The sequence below is a fragment of the Chinchilla lanigera genome, unplaced genomic scaffold, assembly GCF_000276665.1.
Source record: "Chinchilla lanigera isolate Chin_1 unplaced genomic scaffold, ChiLan1.0 scaffold00005, whole genome shotgun sequence".
In the NCBI taxonomy this organism is placed as follows: Eukaryota; Metazoa; Chordata; class Mammalia; order Rodentia; family Chinchillidae; genus Chinchilla; species Chinchilla lanigera.
In genome coordinates, this window is record NW_004955406.1 from 38,451,022 (window position 1) to 38,474,989 (window position 23,968).

The 23,968-nt window shown below is 39.6% G+C and overlaps 1 protein-coding gene across 11 annotated transcripts in view; it reads left to right on the top strand.

The window, feature by feature from the left end:
* Positions 1 to 23,968, top strand: part of Ppp1r12b (protein phosphatase 1, regulatory subunit 12B) — a 231,207-nt gene that overhangs the window by 45,725 nt on the left and 161,514 nt on the right. For all 11 annotated transcript variants that reach the window (XR_259520.2, XR_001236901.1, XR_001236900.1 and 8 more), the window contains exons 2-3: positions 12,556 to 12,686; positions 21,988 to 22,106. Coding sequence is in view for 7 of the 11 variants with exons in the window: in XM_005375220.2 (XP_005375277.1) it covers positions 12,556 to 12,686; positions 21,988 to 22,106 (250 nt within the window). In the remaining 4 variants the exon portion in view is untranslated. The remainder of the gene's footprint in view (positions 1 to 12,555; positions 12,687 to 21,987; positions 22,107 to 23,968) is intronic.

The window sequence follows — 23,968 nt, forward strand, 5'->3', positions numbered from 1 at the left end:
CAGTACAGATGGTTGGGTTTGGAGCATTGGTATACTCAGGCTGTGCTTTAAGGAGGCACCTACTACATAATTCCATGTAGTTATTACTTTGTGGAAATCTAGCTCCAGTATTGTCAGATGTTCTCTTACTTACTTACTTATTTATTTATTGTCTTTTTTGAGACAGAATTGTACTACGCAGTTCAGGCCGGCCTTGAACTCACTTGGTAGCCCAGGCTGGCCTCGAACTCACAGTGATCCTCCTGCCTCAGCCTCCTGAGTGCTGGGATTACAGATGTTCTCATTTTTTAAAAGGAGTTTCAAGTATGTAATTTTTGTGTGAAAAATTTTTATTTTTAAAATACTGTATGACCTAACAGTCTTTTTAATTACCAACTATTTTTTTTTCTTTTCTTTAACTCAAAACCTTGTACTTGCCAGGCAGGTACTGTGCCGCTGAGCTAAATCCCCAGCCCCTCTATTTTTTTTTTTTTTTTTTTTTGAGTCGGGATCTCACTGCATAGTCCAGGCTGGCCTCGAACTCACCGTGTAGCCCAGGCTGTCCTTGAACTCATGGCACTCCTCCTGCTTCAGCCTCCCGAGTGCTCGGATTATAGGCATGAGCCACCATGCCTGGCTACCAACTATTTTTCTATTTTAAAGATTTCAGTTTTAGAGAAGAAATTGGGGATGTTCTCTTGATTTATAACATCACCACTGTCATCACTGACATGTGACTTTATGACTCCAGCTACAGCTGTCTTACACCCTAACCTCAGTTCTCCTGCTACGTAGGCAGCTCTACAATAATGTTCCTTGCCAGACCCATGCCACAGTATTCATGACATTAACCCAACCAGAACTTTGCTATGGGTCAGGGAACAGCTGTGAGGTTGTGCTGGTTGGCAGTGATTTGTCTGGCCCTTCTTTAGGGTTATTTGATACGGAAAGAGCGGCAGCAGTACATGCTAGTTTGCTGCTCAGATATAGTTCCTGGATGTAAGTCACTTAGGCTTTAAGAGAAATTAGCACTAGATGGGAATCAGAAACAAAAGACTTCCTTATATTCCCTGTTTTGGCTAAGTGGTATCACAACCAGGGTCCTAAGCTCTTAAAAATCTCTGCGCTATCCTTTCTCACCACTGGCATTCTAATGAATCACTCTGTTCTGTCCCTTGTACCTCAGGAGGGCTTCTCAAATCCATCTCCTCCCTGCTGTCTCCCTGCCAGTACCTTACTTCAAGACCTCACCCTCTCTAGCCTGGGTGACAGTTTCCAAAGTGGTGTCTTAGTCATGAGTTTTTCCTGCCAGCAGTTCCATCTTCATATTCCCATTGTAGTTATCGTTCTCAGATATAATTCTGATAATATCACTCTCTGGGTTAAAAACCTCAACACCTCCTCATTGCCCACAGCATGAAGATAAAACTATCGTGGGATGGGATACAGGGACCTTCATAGTTCCAGCCTCTCTGTTTCCCATTAGCCTATGCGGTAGAGTACCAATTTCTCAGTCTGGCAACTAAAGACCTACTCAGAATCCCATGTACACCTCCACTCCATCTGAGTACAAGAATGTCTTTTTTTTTTTTTTTTTGTCTTTTTGAGACAGGTCTCGCTGTGCAGTTCAGGCCGGCCTTGAGCTCACTTTGTAGCCCAGGCTGGTCTGGAACTTGCAATAATCCTCCTTTCTTAGACTCCCAAGTGCTGGGATTACAAGTGTGCACCGTCATGCCCAGCTTAAGAATGCCAAATTCTTACCATTTAGAAAAACTGTTATTTTTTCTGTGTTCCAGACCTTCAGTAAATGCCATTCTCTTTGCTTCAGATTGTTTTTATCAGTATTTCTTCAGTTGCTAACTTCTTTATGACAGATAGGTCATGTATATTCTGGGCAGTGTTTTTCCTATCACCCTCAGAAGAAGTTAGTGGCTTATTACTCTGTACTGTAGCACTTTGTTCTTCTCTCTCATTTTATATTAGAGTAAAACCCCTGTTGCATTATCATTTCATTTTTCTTTTTTTTTTGGTTTTTCTCTGGTACCGGGAACTGAACTCACGACGTTGCGCATGCCAGGCAGGCGCTTTTGCCGCTGAGCTAAATCCCCAGCCCCCTCATTTCATTTTTCTTCTCATTTAGTTATGTAATGCTGTATAATTTTTATTTCTATATCCCTCGCTGAGGACTATGTCTGGTGTAATGTAGAATTTTAGTAAAAATACATATTTTTAAATATAAAAACATTATGTGATTAAATAGAGAGATGTTTTATAGTCAGGGAATATTGGTTACTGAGACAAATTTTAACCTGTTCTTTGGTAATGTGAGGCAGTATTAGATCTGGAACTTAAATTTGTCTTTTTGGACTTCGGTTCATAATAATGATAAACTCAATGGACCCCCTGCAGCCAGTGACTCTGTTATGGCTAAACCTCATCTGTAGCCCCTGAACTTCTTTACCAGTTATAGCAGTCTGTGACAGAAGTCCTAACCGTTGTCTTTCCTTTTGTCTAATCTTAATTTAAATTCACTCCTTTCTCTTATTATTAAACCTGACTACAATCTGCATCTACCAGAATTCACACAGAGTTATACTATGTTTGTGTTTCAGTGTATCATTGTTGCACTACCTTGCTAAGTCTTAGAGGCCAGAAAGGGTAATAATAAATAATAGCAACTAACTACATATCACTTAACTGTATACCAGGAACTCAACTCTGTTCAGTGTTTTTATATACATTATTTATTCAGTTCAAATTGTAACCCCATGGCATAATTACAGTGATTGTATGATAATTTTACAGACAAGGAAGCTGAAGCATACAATCAGAACATAAAACTACTAACTAGTAAACCTTGGATTTGAACTCAGAAGTCTTATTTCATAGTCTTGCCTTCATCATCATCATCATCATCATCATCATCTTCTTCTTCTTCTTCTTCTTCTTTTTCTTCTTCTTCCTCTTCTTCCTCTTCTTCCTCTTCTTTTTCTTTGCCTTTTTGAGACAGGGTCTCAATATGCAGTTCAAGCTGACCTTGAGCTCACTGTATAGAGTGAGCCCAAGCTGGTCTTGAACTGTCAACGATCCTCCTGCCTCAGCCTCCTGAGTGCTGGTATTACAGGCATGCGCCACCATACCCGGCTATTGTCTGTGCTTTTTGGTACTGGGATCAAACTCAGGACCTCATGCTTGCCAGGCAGGTCCTGTGCCACTGAGCTATATCCCAGCATAGTCTGTACTCTTAAACTAGCATTCTTTTATGAGGTAGGGTTACATAGCTGCTTTCTGTATTATCTTTTACCACAAAGGTCTGCACATAGCATAGGGGAGGCATGACTGTAAGTGTTAGGGGCTAGTATATTAGTTTGTGGCTTGCACTCCTTCCCCACCTCAGGTTCCAGAATTGCCTTCCTTTTCCCCCCAGGATTGACAGTCATGGAGCATTGCCCACACTGTAGCTTTCAAGCTGTACTCTTGTGGCTTATGAAACACTTGTTTATGGGCACAGAGTGATCTGGAATTAAATAGAAAAATCCCTCTCCATGGAATAGCAATTTACTCTACATGCCAACTTGGCAGTAGTGTAGACCTTTTGGGGGGCTGTGATTTAAACAGGTAGCCAAGTTATGAAGGAGGTTTCTAATCCAGACTCTTACTAATAAACAGTGGGATCTTTAGTGGGATCTTTGTGTTTTACATTTAGCCTAGTTAAGAGTGACCAACTTAAGTCTACCAATTGGCCATAGTCCTCATATGAAACTTTTGGAGGGCTAGACTAATATCAAATTACTCTATATATGCTAAAGTAAAGTTATTTTTAGGGAGATGGCATGAGGCATTAAAAATGTTCCATGAGCCACGTGGTGTTTTGACCCTTGCTCATTAACTCTATTTTGGACACCTCTATATTGGTAGGTAAAAAGCATTTAGGTGGTTCTGCAACTGAATACATGGCTTTAAATAAGTCATTTAACTTCTCTGGGCTTTAAAATGAAAAATCCAGATGCTTATCATGCCACTATTTAGTTTTTCCCTGTTTTTACAATTTAGTTAAGTAGACATTTTTCCAAAGAGCTTTCTGATCCGTCTACAGAAAACCATTCCACTTGTTTGTGTTCAGTGCTTATGTGCAGAACCATAAGGTAACTTCAGCAAGACTTTATTCTTTATGTTTAAGTGTCATTTCTTTGACCTTAGAGAAAGTTGTATTGGGATTTTTTAATAGACCTCATTTAGTCTTCAAAGTTAAGATTATCAATGAGTATCAAATTAGACATTTGGAGATTGGAATTATACATCTTCTATGTGATAAGCTTTGAGAAGATGCTTTCATTTCCTGGGCCTTTCTTTGTCATCTTTCTCCTCAGCTTCAAAAACCTGTCTTGATGATGAGAATGGGATCTAACACACAGAATTTTATGCAGTACCAGTTTGTAAGGTACCACATGTAAGATGACTTCATTTGGGTAGATAAAGCATGAGAAATAGAGAAAGCTGAGAGAAACATTATTTTAAGGGTAAGGGCTTGGTGCATTTAGAGCAGACCTTGTTAGAATCTAGAATGAACATATTTTTAAAATGTTAAGAACTGTTAACTCTTAGGCAGTATGATACTTGCTCTTAGTTGAGGGAATGGGTTTTCTGGTCCCAGTTTGTAAGCATTTGCAGTCTTCAGGTATTATGCTAGTTTACTGAGAACAAAAATCTTAATCAGTATGATACGCTATGGAAAATTCTTAACTTCTGCTCTCTGCCTTGGCTGTCTCTGTTGAGAGGCTACAGATCTGTGTCCAGAGCCTGCCTGATCACTGAGTACATAATCAGATATAGTTCTCACCCTCCTGAGCCAAACTCTCTTTGCCAGTGGGGTTAGTGAGTCTTTCACATAGGGCTGACAGTTGCTGGGGTCACTTGTCACTTTGGAGCAGACTGCTTTTAGAGCTTTCACTTACTCAGTAGTTACACTATATCATGGTTGGAGTGGAGAGACAGGTACTTGGAAGGATTGATTCAAGCACCGGATCAGTCAGTCTTAACTGCTAATGTACTAAAGCCTTGTCGTAGTGGTAATCTGCTGATAAGGGAGATTCTCAAATTTATTGACTCCTTTATCACCTTTACTTTATTTGTATAATTTTTTTGGCATATGATGAGGCTGCCTAGTTGAAGCAGGGGAACTTCGAGCTTAGAAATGTTAGTTTCAAAGAGAACTCATCAATCAGTACTACTACCTCAATTTTAGCTTCTGTCCCCAGCCAGAGTATCTTCAGCAAAATGCCTGATGGGTAGGACTACTGTTAGATCTTTCAAGGCTTTCCAATTTGAGATAACTACTGGTGAAAACAAAAACAAAAATTAACTTAAAAAAACCCTTTCTGTTTAATATAGTTGGCTGTTCAAAAATGACATAATATTTTTTGACTATGTGTATCTGGCAAAGAAGGGTTCAATCACTGCTGGTATTTTTGGTTGATAGCAAGGAGTGAGGAGGACATGCCATACTTTCTAGGCCTAACTCCTTATTCTGTGTCACTTGTACTGTTTCCTGTGACTTCTATAACAAATGACTACAAACCTGGTGGCTTACAACAACATGGAATTATTCTCTCCACATCCAGAGGCCGGAAGTCTGAAATCAAGGTCTTAGCAGCACAATACTCTCTCTGGAATCTATCATATATGTACCATATCTTGCTTATCCAATCATCTGTCAATGTGCTCTTGGATTGCTTCCACATAGTAGTGATTGTGAATAATGCAGCTATCAGCACGAGTATATAAATATCTCTTTGAGATTCTGCTTTAAATTCTTGTGAATATATGCCCTGAGTTATATTTTTAATAGAATAAAACAATAATACTTATAGTTTTGATTCTTTTTTTTTTTTTTGGTTTTTCTCTGGTACCGGGAACCGAACTCACGACCTTGCACTTGCCAGGCAGGCGCTTTGCCGCTGAGCTAAATCCACAGCCCCTATAGTTTTGATTCTTTTAAAGAACCACCATACTGTTTTCCGTAGAGGCTTTATCTTTTTTATGTTACCTTTAGCAATGTACAAGATTTTAACTTTTGTACATTCTTGTGCTTGCTTCAGCAGCATATATGTTACTTTCTCTACATTCTTACAATCATTTTTATTATTTTCTGTTTTTTAGAGAGTGGCCATCCTAATGGTTGTGAGGTAGTATATCATTGTATTTGATTTGCATTTCCCTAATGATTACTGATGTTGACCATTGTTTTATGTGCTTTTGGTCATTTATATAATATTTATAAACATGGTGGCAGATCTAGTCATATCTTCTGCCTTTTTTAATTGGATACCTTTTGGTTTTTGTTGTTTTAGGAGTTACCTATATATTTTGGATATTAATCTCTCTCAGATTCATGGCTTGCAAATTTTTGTTAGTTTCTGTGAGGATTGCCTATGGTCATTGGTAGTGTTTTTTTGTGTTCTCTGCCAACCCTTTGGTAAGGATGATTTGTTGAAATCGAGGCAAATATGGTCTGAAAAATAAAAACAAGGAGGTGTTAGGTTGCAGTAATTTCAGTTTCTGGTGTAACAGCTGCCCAACCACAAGGAGTTGGGTTTTGTGAGAGAGTTGTTTGCAGGGCCAAGCAGGTAGTATTAGCATTATTCTGAAACACAACAGCAAGGTCAGCTCTTAAAAGCAGCACTTAGTGGCGGTGACAGTTGTAGGCTATTTTGGGAACCAAGGAGTCTTTGTTTTGTAAGACCTCTGCACACTCCTAGATTTAACTCTGGCACAAATTGTTGCTTTAGTAATATCAACCATCCGCCACTTTTGCCTTTGATATGTAGAGAGCAATATCAGGTACAGTAGAAAGATCACCATGCTCTTTCTCCTTTTTATTGGTAAAAGCAAGTATTGTGCCTGGAGAAAAATTTGTCTTTGCCAATGAAATGTAGCATGCCTGTTTTAGGAGACAGTTTAAACTTGTTACCTGCCAGTGATTGGAATAGGTCTTTTGGACTATTAAATCATATCTTCATTTATTAGGGAGCTTAGGACAAATTGTTACTTTAATAATATTCTGTAGGGGCTGGGGATTTAGCTCAGCAGCACACCGCCTGCCTGGCAAGCGCAAGGTTGTGAATTTGGTTCCCGGTACCGGAAAAAACCAAAAAATAAAAATAAAAAATAAAAATAATAATAATAATATTCTGTCTATCTTCAGGAATGCAAAGTAGGAAGAAATGGACTTAAGTCACAATAGGAGAAATTTGTGTAACTGGCAAAGAAGAATTTCTCCGTTGTTATGGGTAGTCTCCTTTCCAAAAAAAGGAAAGGAGGTCTAGTGCAGCTTTGGATAGAGACACGGTGTTGAGCCTGTGGTTCTGGACAGATTTACAGATGGGTGAATCTGCTCACACACCATGCCTCGGTCGTGAATGAGTCAGCAGCACAGCTGCAGATGGAGTGGGCTGAAGGACATCTAAATTTAGTCATTATTCATTTGAGAAGGTTTTCAGGGCCTATTTGTCTCTCATCCATGCTTTAGTTATAACCCATCTTCTGGAGTAAAAAAAAAAAAATCAAGAGGAACAGGAAGAGGAGAGATGGAAAAGAGGGAGAGAAGAAAAGGTGGCAGAGGGGTGGAGGAAGCCATCCTTCCCAGGTATTTCATGAGAATAAATGTCCTACAATTGTGTTGATCGGTATTGAATTGATTACAAGCGTAATACTCTTTCAGTTTAACCAGTGTACATAACCATTTTATTCCTATACCTCTGAATTTAGGAAGCTACAGTACTCAAAAAAGGAGAGAGGGAATTTTCTGAAGTTAAACTTACAAATAACATCCAAAATCTTGCTAGTTGAAAGACATTTTTAATCAAACTGCTTTCCTCCCATACCAAGGGTGGGGGCTGAATGTGATAGTTTAGAAGTCTTAGATGTGTATGGTTTTTTCCTGAGGAAGTTGCTATTTGTTAAACTGTTAGCTTAAACACAACATCAGGAACTATCCCAAGGAGGTACCTCTTTTAATTCTCACAAACCCCTGAGGTGGGCAGTCTTCCCAGTGTTCTAGAGGAGTGTACCAATAGTACCTAGATTAGCTCTCCTGCTTGTGGTTATATGCATTGGTGGAGCTGGTATCTAAGCCCTGGTTTGTCTGCCCTTGAAGCTGATGCTTTTAACAATTATTGTCCTTCACTTTGTAGAGGATGTAGAGAATGATTTGAGCAGTTGGACTACTTTATTTTCTCTAAAATAGTTCTTCATAGATTGATGACCTGCCAAATTACAGTTCAGATTAGGCCAGTTTCTTATTGTTGCCGTTCTCTCAAACTTCCTCACAGTATCATTCCCCATAAGCATACTGTGTCAAGGATTAGAAATCTATAGATAACAATATCACAAAATTGGAAAGGAGGGAAGCTGAAGTAGTGAAGATTAGAAAAGCAAGAGAGCTAAAAAGAAGAAAAGATTAATTTTCTCCTGTTTGATACCTGGACTAGCTGGGCTTATTTTAGGCCCTCTGGAATTTGGCTGCTAACATCCTCAAAGGACACAGAATTATCTTGAAAACAATTGGCTTTTAAAAGTCTGCCTGGTGGTGGTGTAGCCATTGGAGCTAAGATTTTAGACTGTTCTTTTTTCAGAGCCAGAGACATTTTGCAACCAAGCAAGAAGTAATTGACCCAACTGTCCTGGGTTATCCAAGTTAAGATGACACATTTAATACATGTATTGGTCATCTTTCATACTGCTGGGATAAAATATCTGACATACCCAGCGTGCAGAAGAAAAGGTTTATTGTGGCTCATGGTTTCAGAGGTGTCAGTCCATGGTCAGCTGGCTCCAACACAGAAACATGGGAAAAGGGCATGGTGGTAGCAAACCTGTACAACTTGTGGCATCCAAGAAGCAGAGAGCAGGGAAAGAGCCAGAGGAAGGGATCAGGGACTAGATATATTCCCTCAGGACATACCCCTGTGGCCCAATCCAGACACATCCAAAAGTATGCTCTACTGATCTCCTAGGTCCCTGGCCAATCAAGATTAACCATGACAGAATAGGAGTTACTATTAAGAGCAAAGAGTGTGTATAATATAATCCCTAAAATAGTCTGCTTGGACGGCAGTACTTTTTTGGAAGCTTCCCTGAGTGTGTCCCTTAGAAGCTGATGTGTTGAAACTTTAATTCTTTGATGCAGCAGTGTTGGGAAGGGGGGTTCCTAAAGCGAAGTGCTTGGAGTTGAGGGGGTAGAGTTTTCATTAATGGATTAATGCCTTTTTTCTGTGGGAATGGGTTATGAGGCCAGCTTCCTTTTCTCTCTCACATTCTTGCTTGCCCTTCTACTTTTTGCCATGAGGTAGAGTAGCACAAGGCCTTAACAGATGTTGCCACCTGGTTAGTCTTGGACTTCTTAGCTTCCAGAACCATGGGTCAAAATAAACTTTCCTTTATAAATTACTCAGGTACTTTATAATAGCATCAGAAAACAGGTTAATACATGCTCATTTCCCATTTTTCACTTGAAGTTTTATAGTGTTTAGTAAAGTGCTCTGCAGTGAGTTGGCAGCACCTTACCAGATAGAATTGCAGACTGACAAACATACAATGTATGCATAGTGATAAGAATAATTATCAAAAACTTAAAAATATTTTATGAATAATTTTTAAGTGTCATATAATGAAAGTAAATAGAAAATGCTTATAGAAGTTGATAAAACAAAGATTATATGTGTCATAGAAGCGTAATTTCTAGAGCAGCTTGTTGAAAAAGAGACTTATGAATATTGGCTAGCTCATTTGAACTTAAAAGGTCAAGTTGGAGGAATTATATTATTGCATCAAATCAAATCTAGGCTAATATGTTTAGCTAATCTCAGTTATTTTTTTTTTTTTCCAGTACTGGGAATCCAACTCACGACCTCGCGCTTGCCAGGCAGGTGCTGTGCCGCTGAGCTAAATCCCCATCCCCAATCTCAGTTATTTTATACAGAATATCAAGTGATTTGGGAAAAATTAACCAAGTTGCTTTTTGTATCCAGGTAGCTAATTAAATTTTCACCTAGCCAGGCATGGGGGCACATGCCTATAATCCCAGCACTTGGGAGGCTGAGGCGGGAGGATCACTGAAAGTTTGAGGCCAGTCTGGACTACAGAGTGAGTTTAAGGCCAGCCTGGACTACATAGCAAGACCCTCTCTCAAAAAAAAAATGTTTTTGGGCCGGGCGTGGTGGCACATGCCTGTAATCCCAGCACTTGGGAGGCTGAGGCAGGAGGATGGCTGTGAGTTTGAGGCCAGCCTGGGCTACAAAGTTAGTTCAAGGCCAGCCTGAACTGCCTGGTGAGACCTTGTCTCAAAAAGACAAAAAAAAGAAAAAGCTATGCAAAGTTTGAGCAAGCATTTACACAACCCCCCCAATTTTTTTTCTACCTGAATTAAATTTTCAGCCATACTCCTGCTTTTAGGCAGGTTTGGCATGAGGCTTACTGTTGGAGGGAACTCCCATAAGTTTTCTTGTTATGTGTACTACTTGGTACTTTATTTACAGAGGTCTTCTAAAGCTCTAACTTGAATTCTTTCCTCAGTGATCTTCTATTTAAACACTCATTATCACCATAAAGTACTTCTTAGTAAGTCTGATGGAAGACAGTAGTTCTCAAACTGTTTCATCTTCAGATTCATTTACACTTAAAATTTTTCAAAACTCCCCTAACTTATTGAGAACATTGTTTATATTTGTTGTTGTATATTATTGAGAACTATATTACTTTGAAAAAATATAGGTATTAATTCAGTTGAATGAGTCTTACATAATAATATAAATTTCATTTTAATTAAAAATATACTTTTAGGGGGCTGGGGATTTAGCTCAGCGGCAAAGCGCCTGCCTGGCAAGCGCAAGGTCGTGAGTTCGGTTCCCGGCACCGGAGAAAAACCCAAACAAAAAAAAATATATATATATATATACTTTTAGAGAGGAGTATTTTAATTGCTTACTCAGACAACTGTGGGTGTTGTTCTTGTGTACTATACAAAAACTCCAAGTGGTAGTTTCTTAAATACTGGTTGAAACTGAAACCATGTCCATGGACTGGTTTTACTCGTTACATCAGAACCCATTGGTCTAACTTGTACATTGAGTGAATCTTTTACCCGTGATTCTCCAACATCATGCATTGGGTTATTTGGAAAATATGGGTTTACTCAGTTATGCAGACCTTCCAAATGTAAACACATTTCACTATGTAATGAACGGATTATCCTTGTTGTTTGATACTCCCGTTGTGCACAAGAGCTCGTGGTGTTGACCAAGTTTTCCAAAATTCCACTTTCCCCTTGCATGGCTGAGTTTTATCAGTGACAGCAAATGGTAGTTATTTTCTTTGAGGTGACAGGCTCGTCTTGTTCAAGTTTGAATAACTATAAGTTGTCAGTAATTCTTTTGAATAGCAATAGTGTTTTGTGAAAAAAGTGGCTAGTTTGTCTTGCAAGTCAGACAGACAAGTGCTTTTTCCTAGCAGTGGGCTCACCCTTCACACATAGCAGAAGTGCTTCAAGTATACCTCCCATTTTGTCACACAATATTTAAAAAACTTATACTATACTCACGGATTTAGATGAAGTAAAATTAATAAGTTTTACTGCTTCATTCATATCATTCTTAAGTGGAATTGGTTTTTCTTGAAGCTACTTATCTTGATTTGTGCTAAGGCACTACCATTTCACTCACCGTTGCTTTTGCATCATTAGTGCCAATGTCAACACAATCAAAATGCAGATACGCTCCTAATATTATTGTGGCAATCATTTTTATTTGGCTAATGAATTCTTCCTCTATGAAAATTTTAAAAGTATTTATTTATTTGAAGGAAGGCATTCATAGGCAAGTTTTAAAAAGATGGTCTCATTTGTTTTTAGGTCCTTCGTTATCCCAACTGTTTGGGAAACATCTAAACCTTGATAATGATTTCTTTTGTCAATGTAGGCCTTCTACCTCTTTTTTTTTTTGCCTCCTTTTTATTTTGTAGTTGTGTCAAGACAGCTTTTTGGTTTTTGCACATCTTGGTGTTTGTGACTGTTTCTTAAAGGCCTGAAGCCTTTATTCAAAAAACTTTTGTGCTGTCCCTCTAATTGCTGCTAGAAGTAGGCAGATAAGGATCCCTAACCCCATTCAGAAAATACATTTCTTCTACCTGAAATGATCCTCCTACTCTTTCTCACCAGACTGTAATTTCCCACGGAGAAATTTGCATCAGAACATATGTGTTTCTTTTTTCTTTGAAAATTCATAAGCAAATCAGTGTTTATCAGATTTCTAGCATGCTCTTCTTTTTATATTACAGTGGTAAAAGAGTTTACCCATTTATAGCACTTTAGAAATCCCTTTTATAATTAATCCTTTTACTGCTCTTGCTACTATAAAAAATAGTAATATAGTACTTGCAGGCTTACAAGTCCTTAGTATGAAAGAAATAAAAATTAATGTATCACTTGAAGTACTGGGCATTGTCAATGTCCAAAGCAATACCTGGCACACACTAGGACTCAGTAAGTAATTGTTGAATGATTGAATGGGCTTTTCTTTTCAGGCCTGTATTGATGAAAATTTGGACATGGTGAAGTTTTTGGTGGAGAACAGAGCCAATGTAAACCAGCAAGACAATGAGGGCTGGACACCTCTTCATGCGGCAGCTTCCTGTGGCTATCTCAACATAGCAGAGTAAGTTTCTGTGTGGGTTTGACAGGAGGAAGAGCCTTAATTTCTCTTCTGCTCATAAGAATTTAAATTTCATAAGTAGTTATAATGTATTGTAAAGTATAAAATAGAGAATTGATTATTTTAAGGGATAACTGATACTTTGTTTTACATGGTGGCTAAATAAACATTTTCTTAGTTGAAACTTTATTTTTTTCTGTTTTTAATTTGTATTTGCTGGAATATACAGAGGTAGGGTTTGTCTGGTGAACTGGGTTCATTCCTTTCTGAACAGCTCAGGAGGCCTGGAAATTTTTTTCTGGACTTCTTTATAAACCCATATGTTTTTTATAAATCCAGTGTTCTAAAAAATCAATGCTTAGTACAAATGAAGGTAGAAAATTCCAAGCATGAGCTGGGGGTATAGATCAGCGGCGCAGCACCTGCCTGGCAAGTACGAGGTCCTGAGTTCATTGCCCCGATACCCAAAAAAAAAAAAAAAAAAAAGCCTGGCATTCTGCTCATATCACAGCCCTCATATAGTTAGTAGCAGAAGAAGAAGCCTAAACCTGTCAAACCAGGGAAACATAGGGGTTGGCATGTATTCTCCACTCTGGCAGAATAAGTACATTTAACAAGATACATTAACTGGGTGTGGTAGTGCACACCTGTAATCCCAGCACTCCAGAGGCTGAGGCAGGAGGATCGTTGTGAGTTCGAGACCAGCCTGGGCTGCAAAGGGAGCTCAAGGCCAGCTTGAACTGCACACTGAGACCCTGTCTCAAAAAAGACCAAAAAAAGATACATTAGTAGCTACTAACCTTCACAACTATTTGTGCCCCCTGTGGCAGAAGAATCTTGACCACATAGAGTCTGGGATATAAGCAACAATAAATAAATGTCTGTTGTATGAAGGAATGATCAGGGAGCTTATTTTTAAATGGGAAAGAAACTTCGACAGTTGAAACATCTTTGAGATGAAGCAAGTGAGTGTATTCTAGATGAAGGTAAATTTAGACTGATACAGCAAACACTCTAAATGAAATTATGATATTCTATGGTCCTTTAAAAATCAAATTTCTTGTTTTCAGGTCATTTTCAATAATATGATTAGAGCTTCATTACATTTCTTCTATTCAGCAAACAGCAGGGAGAATTATGTTGGCAGCCATGAAAAAGTCTGAAATGACTTCCCACCAAATGAGATTTGCCCAGGTTTCCTGGGAAAACCTAAGTCGCTGGGCTTCTGAGCCAGAGACACTCAGAAGGAGAAGTTAAAGGGAGAGTGGGGGCCAGAGAAACCATACACAGCGGCGCTGGTGTTTGACTGGGTTGCTTGTTCAAAATAGTGGATGACTGGATTGTCCCAAAGCCAAGAAAAATGAATAGTGCAGTTTTCTTCACTCTTTATTCCTCAATCTCTTCTAACCTCCTAGTCCCCTACGCTGTCCCCATTTCAGAGTCTCATAGAAAATGTTCTGATTTCAGCTTTATTCATCAGTGCCACCATAATGATGTCTAAGAGGTAAAGTGACTTCTTTGTCAATTTTAATTTTTCTTAAAACATTTACCTAAGAGGCATAAAACATATTGGCCCCTCACTGACATTTGATTATTTGTTCAGGTGGCATCTTTGTGATATTTGAACTACTGAATCTCATTAGAGTTAAGATTTCACTTTTTTCCAAGATTTTTTTTCCTCACTTTTCCAAGGAGGGCCTGTACTCCTGTTTGCCATTATCCTCCTCTGTGAAACTGAGTGCAGAGAATGATTTAACACTTTTTACAGTTGTTTCTGTAATTCATCTTTATGGATGACTATAGTTCCTTTGGAAATAAGTTCAGAACTCAGCAATGTTTTGCTCAAATAAATCTCACTATCAGTTACTGTTTCCTCAATTATTAGAAATTAGACATATGGAAGTTGACCATGAAGAAGATGATCCGTTCAAGAGTCCATTGCAGAGGTGGAGTGGTGGTATCATCAACTTTCTTTATCTCTCATTATGCACATTATTAGACAGGTTTAGGTTTTACTGTCATTTTTATTTACAATGTATGGCATTATTTTTTGTGCAAGGGGAAAGAACCTGATTATTTGTATTATTCAACCTGATTGCTTTATCTTAGGGCCAGTGAAGAATGGTTTAGATAAGATCAACCCATAGTCCTCTTGTTACTTTTCTTTTTGTATCATTAGATTTTATACTCTTATTCCCAGAATCATTAGGAACTCTAACTTTCAAGGAAGTAGAAATGAGTAAAAGGTAAATTAGGTTCTCAGGAAGAATCTAAGTGTATTCTATTTCATGTTCCATGGTGATCCTTTTGTCTTATATTTGTACTTCGTGTGGTACGTCAGAAAAAGAGAGGCTTAGAAGTTGTTTTTTCCTTATTTTTACTAGCGTTCAGGCTTGACACTGGCAATTTGGGTGTTCTTCCATTTTTACTATGAATACTGTTTAACTTAGAAGCAGCAGATTGACCTAAGGCTACAGTGTTTGGTTTGGCTTTATAGTTTATTGGGATGCTCATTTACTCTGAGTTTTCCTTAACAATTTTCATTTGCTTTCTTTCTCCCTTAAAATAGCGAAGAGACTTTTTATCAGTGATGCATTAGTAAGGATGGGAAGGATAAGAAGGACAAGGATGTAGGTAATGGTTGTTTCTGAGCCTCTGGACAACTATAAGGATTCTCAGGGTAAAGTAGATACTATTTCATGGGTTTATATTTATTCTTCAGACAGGTATAAAACTGAGGAGGGTTTTTCTTTTTTTTTTCCTGAAACTGGAGAAAATGGAAAAATGGTGAGTCAGATTACTTTCTATAAACCAGTCTTTTTTTATCATGGTCTTAAGAACATGTCAGAAAAGGAAAAAATAGAGGCCTATATAACTGTGTTGGTTACTTTTCTCTCACTGCTAAGACAAAATACCCAACACCCAAAATTAAGGAAGGAAAGGTTTATTTAGTTCACTTAGTTTGTAGAGGTTTCAGTCCATAATCAGTTGGCTCCAAGGCAGGGTGGCATGGTGAGGGGCAACAGTTCAAGGTGGCAGAAGACAGCAAAAACAACAAGAGCAGAAGCAGGGGGACCAAGCCCCTTTTTTTCCCTTTTACTGTATGGGGGCTACCACCACCCTCTTGGGTGTAGCACTCACACCATCTCTGTGCCCTCCTCTTGCAAAGGCTCAGGATGTTTACAAAGTGAGGGCTTTGGCTCCCTGATGAGTTACTTAGTTAAGCTTCTAAACTTCTCAAGTTGACACAATGAATCAACCATAACAATACCCAAGTGCCATTGTGGCTTGATCCAGTAATGGATGGATAGATGGTAGAGAAAAATGCTAAAGATTTTTCATTTAATTCAAGCAGTATGTATGGAATGCAGGAGAAAATAAAGTGCCAGATGTCCTGGTAGTGATAATAGCAAGCAAGATGCAGTTGTTGCCCTCATGTAGTTTCCAGCAGTAGTGGTTCCATCAAGGTATAGTGTATGCCATGACAGAAGTCCAGAGTTAGTGTTGAGGACTGGGATGGCAAAGGTTTCTTGAAGGCAAAAGTATTTTAAATGGATCTTGAAAGATGTGAAAGGTATCTACAAGGGAGAAGAGAAAGGAATATATTCCATTCAGTTAGAGGAAACAATTTGAGCTAAGGAGAAACTCTGAATGAGAGTATGATGTATTTGAGATAGTGAATGATTCCTTTGATTAGAGTATACAGTTCAATCCAACAAATATTTATTATGTGTTTACAGTGTACCTTATTTGTATTTTGTTTTTGGGGGATGCGGAGGTATAGTTAAATGTTCCTTTGGCCTGAGAGGAAGGAACCAGAAGAGAGGAGCTATTGAATTATAGGGAGTTGAAGAGGTCCTTGGTAGATTTGAGAATACAGATAGAGGGAGTTTATTTTGTAATTGAAAAAGGTCTTTCATCCTCTAAGAGTGTGGGGGAAGAAGAAAATAGTTGAAGATTAAATGAATTGTGAATGCCTTTGGGCTTTCTATTGTGAAATTATCTATGAATTAGCAAACATTATTGAACTCTATTATACCATGTTCTAAGACTGAGAAAGCAAAAATCATCATCTTAATCTAATTTTTGTTGATTCTTTCTCCTCCGTAAACTCTTCGAATTAAATGCTATGTATTGGTTTTTTAAAAAAATTACAGTGCCTAAAATATGCTTCTTTGAACACAGTAGTGGACCAATAAATGTTTATTAAATTGTTAATGGATTGAAATAGAATGTGCATAACTTTTCTTTTCCCTTTAAATATTTCTGAATGAATATTTGATAGAATTCCCACATTATTGGGGTACCCACCAAGCCAGAAATAGTTTTTAACTAGAGCAAAGGTGAACTAGACTTGAATTCAAAAGACTGGCCTTTGCCATTTGTCGGTTATGTGAATTTGAGCAAATTATTTACTGTGTGTGAACCTCAGTTTCTTAAAGTGTATGTGTAGAGGGTAATAGTACCCACATTGCTTATTCATAATCTTGCCTAAGACTTGGGATATAATTTTTTGTGATAGTACTTTCAAAATAAAAAGGGATCAATGTAAGTGACTGAAATTATTGGCTTATTCCTTCTTTAGGATCAAGTATTCTATGTGGATTTAGATCCTAGTTAGCATTTTGATATTTCTTCAACAATTTGGTTTCCTCTAAGAGTGCAAAAGTTTTCATGTAGATGGCCATCGAAGGAAGAGTTTTGTGGAGGTATAATTTAGGCAAATTTGGCCTGGGGATATAGCTCAGCAGCACAAGTGCCTGCCTGGTGAGCACAAGGCCCAGAGTTCGATTCCCGGTACAAAAAAAAAAAAAATTAGGATTTATGTAAATTTTAATGCATTCTTTATTCTTCTGTTTTTTACCCACAGAATGCTACTTAATAAACTCCAGGGTGGCACTGAGAACTTTTTAACTACTTATTTACATAGTTTCTAGGGGATTGCTCTCATTCCTAGAATTTTAAGTGCAATAGGTCCATTCTGGAACCTGGGCCTCAGGGATGGTAGGTGAGTTTTAAGGGCTGCATGCTTACCTTGTGGGATTTGGAAAGTGTCTTGGTGTCTACTGGAAGTGAAAGTGTAGGGGATAGGAATACAAATATGAAAGAAATCTTGTTGATACTGCATTTGTCAGGAACTAAAGGAACCTGTCCTAATCACTAAAGGCTAAGGGAGCTGGAAATTAAATACCTGTGGTAGATTAACTGATGAGCAACTTGTAACACCCAGCTGAATTGAGTCAGCTTGGTTATGGGTGTGGAAGGCCCACCGGAGGATTGTTGCCAACAGTGTAAAAGCAGAACTGGAGGGGAAGATAGTGTGCTGTAGGTTCTCCAAAGAAGCCTGTTGCACTGGTTTTCCTGATGTGAACTCAGCTGTTCTCATCATTGGAGGAGCTCAGGTCTTCGCTGTCACTGAGGATGGCTGCAGTTCTCTTTGGGGGAGCTCTGGTCCTTACCTTGAGCATCATTTCCTGGCTCCAGTGCAGATCCCTCAGCTGCTGGTACAGATCCTTCATCCCACTGGTGCCAACTTTTAGTTTCCACTACTGACTCTGAGCCTTTCCAGTGCAGATCCTTGATACCGATTTGCATGAGACACTGTCACAGGCTCTTGGCCTTCAGTTGGACTCATGGAAGACACTGCCTTGGGTTCTAGATCTTCAGCTGGACTCGTGCAGTACATTGCCATGGGACCCCAGGCCCTCATTTGGATTGTTTGGGTTTGTAGTATGTGGTCAGATCTCCTGCACTCTTTTGCATTTGACTCTTTGGGTGAATATTATAAAATAATACTATAAATTATATGTCCTGTATTAAATCCATTCCCTTGCAAATTCTGACTACAACAAATTGGTACCAGAAGAATAGGCTCATTGCTCTGATATTGCCTGGCCATGTGGCTTAAGAGCCTTAGGGAATTAATTTGGAAAGATTTTGAGAGACTAGCCAAATAGGCAGCCCCCAAATGCTGTAAACTATATGGGAGACTCTGGTCAGAGCCTGGAAAATCAGAGAACTGATGGAAATGCTGCCAGTTAAGATGAGGCTCAGGAGGCTTCTATTGAGGACTGCATTGGCTGCTGGATCCCAGGTGGTATATGTTGTGCTTTGGCAAAAAGGTGGTCTGCATTTTGCTTGTGTTTAGAGATGTTGCCTGGTGGCAGAAAAATTTCAATGCAGTTTATTGTTGGAATGGTGGCATGGTTACTGTTGAGAGCTTTTGGCCAGATCTATGTTGGAAATTAAGATTAGAGAGCCAGCAGGGAGATTTGAAGTGTTTGGCCAGAGGAGACGTTCCAGTGGATCTGTGGATTGCAAGGATGACACAGAGGAGAACGTGGTTGTTGAGAAGGAATAGGACAATGGAAAAATGAACTGAAGCCTTTCACCTGAAGGGAAGAGTGTATTTGAAATGCAGGAGATTCCTGTTTCTTAGTGTTGTCATACCCTGTTATTAAAAGTTAATGACAGCAGGGAGCGCCGGCCTTTGGGCTGGACCCTAGCCACACAGGCATCTGGGAGGTGGGCCACCTGTGCCCGGGAAGCCACGCAGCTGAGAGTGCCAGCCTTTGGGCCGGCCCCTAGCCATGAAGGCGCCTGGGAGGCGGGCAGTCGGCACCCAGGAAGCCATGTGGTGGCACATGCTGGCACACGCCATCCCCCAAACCAGCTGCCACCGTGTGGATGAGAACTATCATGGCACAGAGAAGCAGAGACACAATTGGCCTGCCACGCACTAGCCATGGAGGCCTGCCCAGGGATGTGCGTGAATCATCCAGACATGGAGAAACCCCTGCAAATACATGCCACACAATGGGTCACTCTTGCCCCTGCTGTTGAGAACCAGAAACGTCCAGAGTCAGTGGAGCAGCAGCTGCTGAACAAGGACTTGGAGAACACGAGAATACAGCCTAAGCCCGAAGAGTCAGAGGTCTAGTGGACCGGCATCATGAGAGCTGTTTGGAAGCTGAAAACCAGGAGGACCTTGTGCAATACCTAGGGAGATCCCCTGGAAGCCATTCTTCCCCTGACAGTACAGGCTGTGGTAGAGGAGTATGTGGAGCTCCGGAGAGGTCTGCACCAAGATTCCTGCTGCCTGTGCTGATGGTTGGGAAGAGGACACTAAATGGTTGTGGGGTCCCAATGCCTTGGGAGGCTGGAGAGAAAAAGCTACAAAAAATGGCTTTCACCCCAGATGGCTTACTTGAGATGTTAGTAAGAATTGCCTCCTCAGTATTCTATAGCCGTGATGAGGAGGAGGCCAAGGAGAGAAAACAAAGAGACCAAGAAAAAGCAGCTGCTTTTGCTGCAGCACTAAGAGAAACAGACCCTAAGTCTGATTCCCGGGGCCCCAAGAAGAACTCAACGACTGCATTCATCTGCTACTACTGTTAAAAGCCAGGCCACTTCAAGGGGAACTGCCCTAAGAAGCCCCCTGGGCCATGCCCTGAATGCAAAGGTGACTACTGGAGATTGGTCTGCCCTCTGAAGTGGAGGCCCAGAGCTCAGACCCATCCTACCAGTTCATGTAACAAGAATGAGGGGCCCCGGGGCATACTCTGTCTTCTCCCTCTGGCCAGACTGTCATCTCCAAGGAGGAGCCCCAGGTAATCATGACTATAGAGGAAAAAGAAAACAGCCTGTTGCTAGACACAGGTGCAAGTCTCTCAGTCCTTCTTTTCAATCCTGGCCTCCCTTCCAGCCGTCACACCTCAGTGACAGGAGTCACTGGTGAGGAGGTAATGTGCTATTTTTGACAACCCTTAGGCTGTAACTAGTTGTTAGATCCTTCTTGTGTATCTCTGTCTTCCTGAGAAACCACTTCGAAGATACCGCCATGTATTACAGCAGCCATTGATACTTTCCTACTAATCTGTCCATAACTCTGTAATGTTTGTATTATTCATATGCTATTTCATAAGTGGATGTATGTTTACTACTATGTGTTTCCTACAACAATCATTGAGAATAGTCAATGAATATTCAATTGGTCACTCATGTATAGCTCTATTTCTTTTCTTTAGAAACCACTTTGAAGATACCAAAGAATAGTACAACAACCATTGATAATAACCTACCACTTTTGTCTGTAACTCACTATTATTTATCTGTTTGTTTTCCTGAGAAACTATCTTGTAGATAACAATATGTAAAACAACAACCATTGATAATTTCCTACCACTTTGTAATTCGGTAAGCCCCCCATTACTATGTTATCCTTCTTTTACTCTTTAAAATAAAAAAAAAATGAGAAGCAAGGATTGTGATTGCAATAGCCCTTTTGATAAAATTTTAATGTAGTTTTTAGATAAGTTTGTAGTCAGGTTAAGTGGTTTTAAAAAAAATTTTGATCACCTTTTGAAAGGGGAAAGATTTATATGATCTGAAGAGAAACCAGAGTATTGATCACCTTTTGAATATTTTGCTTTTAGTGTGGGAATGAGTGCAATAAGAATGGTATATATGTAATTGTTATATTAATGTAAATCTGAATAGATGTAAGATCTGTTAACTTTTCACAAATCTGCTGCTGGAGACTATGGTTTAAGGAAATATGTCTGGTTATCAAGTTGATCGGGTGGATTGTGGTGGGTTAACGAATGGTCAACTTGTAACACCCAGCTGAGCTGAGTCAGCGTAGTTCTGGGTGTGGAAGGCGTACCTGAGGATTGTTGCCAACAGCATAAAAGCAGAACTGGAGGGGAAGAGGGTGTACTGTTGATTCTCCAAACAAGTGGACTCAACTGTTCTCATCATTGGAGGAGCTCAGGTCCTTGCTGTTGCTGAGGACAGCTGTGGTTCTCTTTGGGGGAGCTCTTGTCCCTACTTTGAGCTTCATTTCCTGGCTCCAATGCAGATTCCTCAGCTGCTGGCACAGATCCTTCATCCCACTAGCACAGACTTTCTAGCTTCCACCACTGATCTTTGGGCCTTCCCAGTGCAGATCCTTGATACAGATTTGCATGAGACATTGCCATGGGTTCTAAGTCTTCGCTGGACTCATGCAGTACATTGCTGTGGGATCCAGGCCCTCAGCTGGACTCCTTGGGTCTCTAGTGTGTGGACAGATCTCCTACACTCTCTTGCATTTGATTCTTTGGGTGAATATTATAAAATAATTCTAGAAATTATGTGTCCTTTATTAAATCCATTACCTTGTAAACCCTGACTATAACAGTACCTTATCAGGACCATATTTAAATCTCCAGATAAGTCCCTGCTCCACAGTGAGCTTCAGGTGCACAAGTATAAGTTGGTATTAGATAGGAAGATAATACTTATCCTCGGTCTTATCGCACAGGTACTTCATTAACCATGGAGCAAGTGTGGGTATGGTGAACAGTGAAGGTGAGGTCCCATCTGACCTTGCAGAAGAGCCAGCTATGAAGGATCTTCTTCTGGAGCAAGTGAAGAAGCAAGGTAACCTAAGAAATCAGCAGGGCTAGGGGAGACTCTCACACTGCCCCTTACAGCACACAGTCTGCTCACGGTGTAGACTTTTTGATTATCATAGGACAGGAAAGGTTTAGATCTGTCTGCACAGCACTGTCAGTTCTCAACATCATGTATCCTTTTAATAACTCAAAAGAATACACTAAGTGCCATTCTGAGGTTGTATGTCCAGTTGTAGAGTTTGGATGACCTGATGAGAGGTGTCTGCAGTTCTTACTGTGTTGGTTCCAGCAGAACATTATGTTGCCCATTATGTTGGATTTTACACATTGCAGGATCCAAAGAAAATATGGGATACAGCATGACCATATTCATTAGTTCATGTTTGTGGCTTTTTATCTTTTATTTTTGAAGAAAACTAAAAGTGGTGCTTGTAAAGATACTTGCTATAATCTCTGAAGTGATCTTTAGCCATCCTAACCATGAAAATTATTGTGATAGTTTGTTATGGTAAAGAGTGGAATTTAGAAGAATATACTCTAAAAATGCTTATTCTTACTTTGTAGTTTCAGAAGAATTCATTTCAGGGGGTAAGGTAAGATTCTCTTACTAGAGGCCCCTGGATTCTTTTAATCTAAAAAAAAGGAGGGCAGATAGGTCTTAGGAATTCTGCTGGAACCAACACAGAACTGTGCACATGAGTTGCAGTGATTTGATGGGGAGGGCACTGCTAAATGATTTTATCCACAATTTGTAGTTTATCTCAACGGATTTAGCCCCAGTGGCCTTTCTTGATATGCTTCTTTGGCATACTCAGAGCCATGTGTTTACATATTATCCAAAGCTGCTTTTATGTTACAACAGCAGAGTTGAAAAGTTCTGATGGATCAGATGACTGGCAAACCTGAAAATATTTAATATCTGGCCCTTTATAGAAAGCACATGGAGCTTACCTTAAAATAATGTCAACAGCTGTTGTTTTTGCTGCCTTCTGTATATAGTTTTTTTGTGCCCTGTTGGAGAGTTTTGTGCTTGGTTTACCCTCTTGTCTCAGAGTTTCTCACTTAGTTTGAGATACGTTTTGCAGTTTACAAATCATATATTTTTAACTAGTTTTTTAAAAAGAGTCTTTGTTTGAGAATCTACCTTTTCTGTTTTGCTGGCTGACTCTTCAGTTAAGGCATATGCTCTACTGGAGCAAGTGTTCTATGTCTGCCTAACTGTGCAGCACTGTTAACTCTTCAATGTGTAGAGTTCTGGTCTGTTTTAAGTAAGTTTCTTCATCCCATCCATTCCCCAGATCAGACAGGTAATCCATAATTAATTCACAGGTTCTCATTTAAAAGCTGGGAGGGCACAGATCAAATACTGATAGAGACTGCTAATGGGTATGACTACTCTCTGAATGGGTATGCTTTGTGTTTGGGACATTTCATTCTGTTATATAATGAGAAATGCCCCTACTTTAGCCCTTCTTCCCTGGCCTAGATATTGGAAAGTTACTGGTTAAAGGGAGGAACCCTCTGAGTCCCTCCATAATTTTTTTTGTTGGGGGCGGTCCCAATACGAGATTTTATCCAAGTCCTTTCACATACTAGGAACTACTCTACCACTGAGCTACATCCTCAACCCCTTTTTATGATTTTATTTTAGAGAAGATCTCCCCACGTTGCCTAGACTGGCTTTAAATTTGCATTCTTCTTGCCTCAGCCTCCTGAGTAGCTGGGCATTATAGGCATGCACCACCACATCAGGCTTCCATGATGCTTTTAAGGGAAACAAAATTTATATCTCCTTGAACGCAGACTGGTTTTTAAGTTGTGGATCACCTGCTCACTTGTAGATTACTGAATGTACATAGCTTTCAGGTCAGTGTATTTGTCTACATG